Genomic DNA, 1,947 nt, shown 5'->3' on the forward strand with positions numbered 1-1,947 from the left:
ATTCTATGATTCTATGATTCATAGGCAGGCAGAAGGCAGAGAGCCAGTTTGAGGAGTGGGGGAACCGCTGTTAACTCTTGGTGGGGTCAGGTCTGCAGGCAGCCCCCAGCCCTGCTCGTGGCAAGGAAGGTGCTGCGCAGGTTTTGAGTTTGGAGGATGCGCGGAGAGCTGGAAGGAAGGGGAAGGGGCCTCTCTGTGGGGTGGAAGACCCAGCAGGGTGAAAAGGACAGTCAATGTTCCATGTCAACCGAATAACCTGTTGGGTGTGACACTTGGGTTGAACAGCTGCCTGCTGTCCAGGCTGCTTCCCACGGCCCACTCTGGAGAGGGCAGCCATAGTGGGTGAGTCCCTCCCATGTCTCCTGCCTCTCCCTGGCTCCTTGGAGAGCAGTGCCGCTCCGGGAGGCAGGAGGTTGTGGGGGTGAAGCCCATCTCTAGCTGTGAGGGGGGAGAGGTGCCCGATGGGGTGCAGCGGGGAGGGACAGGGCCTGGCCTGCTGTGGGAAAACACCTTGTGGGGGGCAACTGAGGGAAAAGTCAGGGGTGATGGTGAAGGAGCCTCCCTCTGTGGGGATTAGCAGCCATCTCCCTTCTCGCAGGGCTCTCCTCCCAGGAGAATAACGTGAAAGAGCATGGCACGAAAAGTCTGTGCAGCAGAGGCCGGAAAGTCCGCGGCTGTGAGGGCTGCGGTTAATGGAGTAGGTGCCTGCTCTCTGGGCAGCCCCAGACATCTGTCTCCATGCTTCACTTGTTTTTCTGCCACGTTTCTATTTGCTTGTCCAGAGTTAAAGCCCAGAGGGACCTACAGATGGTCACCATTAAATTTGTCACTTGATGCAGGTTTTTTTAAAAGCTCTTTTGTCAACCTTTTAAAAACAGATGTGTGTATTAAAAAAAAAAAAAAAATCTTTTAATAGAACAATTCACTAGAGATCTTCTATTTGGATTTAGATTTAATGTTAGTCTTTAGTGTCTGGGATTTGATTTTGGCATTTCTTTTAAGCCAAGTCTCTCTTGTAGCCATATCGGTTTTTTTGTATTTTTTTCTTTTTAAATAAACGTTAAAGAATCTCTTTGCATTCCTAGTCTGGCTTCTTTGGAACCTCAGAAATCATTGCGTGCCAAAACATTTTCTGTGTTTTGGATCACATACCTGGTTTTGCTTAGGTTTCTTCATGATTCCAGGATGCTAGTGTTGTGTGGGCTGAAACTGGGCTATTGGCTTTCAAAAATAAAATCTTCAGCAGAAAAGTCCATCCTTGTTAATGATTTCTGAAGGAAACCACAGGATCACAGACAAAACTCGGAAGCTGTGACTAGTAACTGCTTGCACAGACTCAGGAACCTAGATAATAGCTGATGATCAAATCACATTATATGGACTTTTGGACTGATAAAACAACCACAGACAGTGTATTTCAGTCTGCACATTCAACATGAAGTGCCCTTTCCAAAGATCTTTTAACATACGTCTTTTTGAGATTCTGGAAATTTTACCATAAGAAAAGCCAGTTTGGGTCTATATTATGGACTTGAAAAATGTTCTCAGAATACACTTAACACAATATTTTTTTTCTTTTGTTACTTCATTTGCAGGTCAAAATTTGTCTGGTTCATTCAAATTAGAATTGTTTTAACCATGCTGTAGAAGACAAATATGATGCCGAATAGAAGCAACCTCCCCTCCTTTCAGAACATTGGATCAGGTAATCAATTAATAAAAATGAATTTTGTTTGTAAATGTACCGAGCTCTTTCAGAACTTGTTATTGATTTTGGTCCTTCAATTCTCCTGACACATGGATAAGATCAGTGCTCTGTTCTTATTCCATGTCTAATTCCATTTGCCAGCCAAAATAAGGCCACAGCTGGATGCACTGCAGAGAACCAACCCTCCCCCATCAGTTTAATGCCTGGCTGGAATAGATATACCCCCAGCTAAACAACTA

At 45.0% G+C, this 1,947-nt stretch overlaps 1 protein-coding gene across 1 annotated transcript in view; it reads left to right on the forward strand.

The window, feature by feature from the left end:
- Positions 1–1,656: 1,656 nt before the first annotated feature.
- LOC104514386 (pleckstrin homology-like domain family B member 2) overlaps positions 1,657–1,947 on the forward strand; it is a gene marked incomplete at its 3' end in the record, with an annotated part of 27,206 nt that continues 26,915 nt past the window's right edge. The window contains exon 1 of the mRNA XM_010158049.1: positions 1,657–1,705. Within this exon, the coding sequence (XP_010156351.1) occupies positions 1,657–1,705 (49 nt within the window). The remainder of the gene's footprint in view (positions 1,706–1,947) is intronic.

Source organism: Eurypyga helias, unplaced genomic scaffold (assembly GCF_000690775.1).
Source record: "Eurypyga helias isolate BGI_N326 unplaced genomic scaffold, ASM69077v1 scaffold27138, whole genome shotgun sequence".
NCBI lineage: Eukaryota > Metazoa > Chordata > Aves > Eurypygiformes > Eurypygidae > Eurypyga > Eurypyga helias.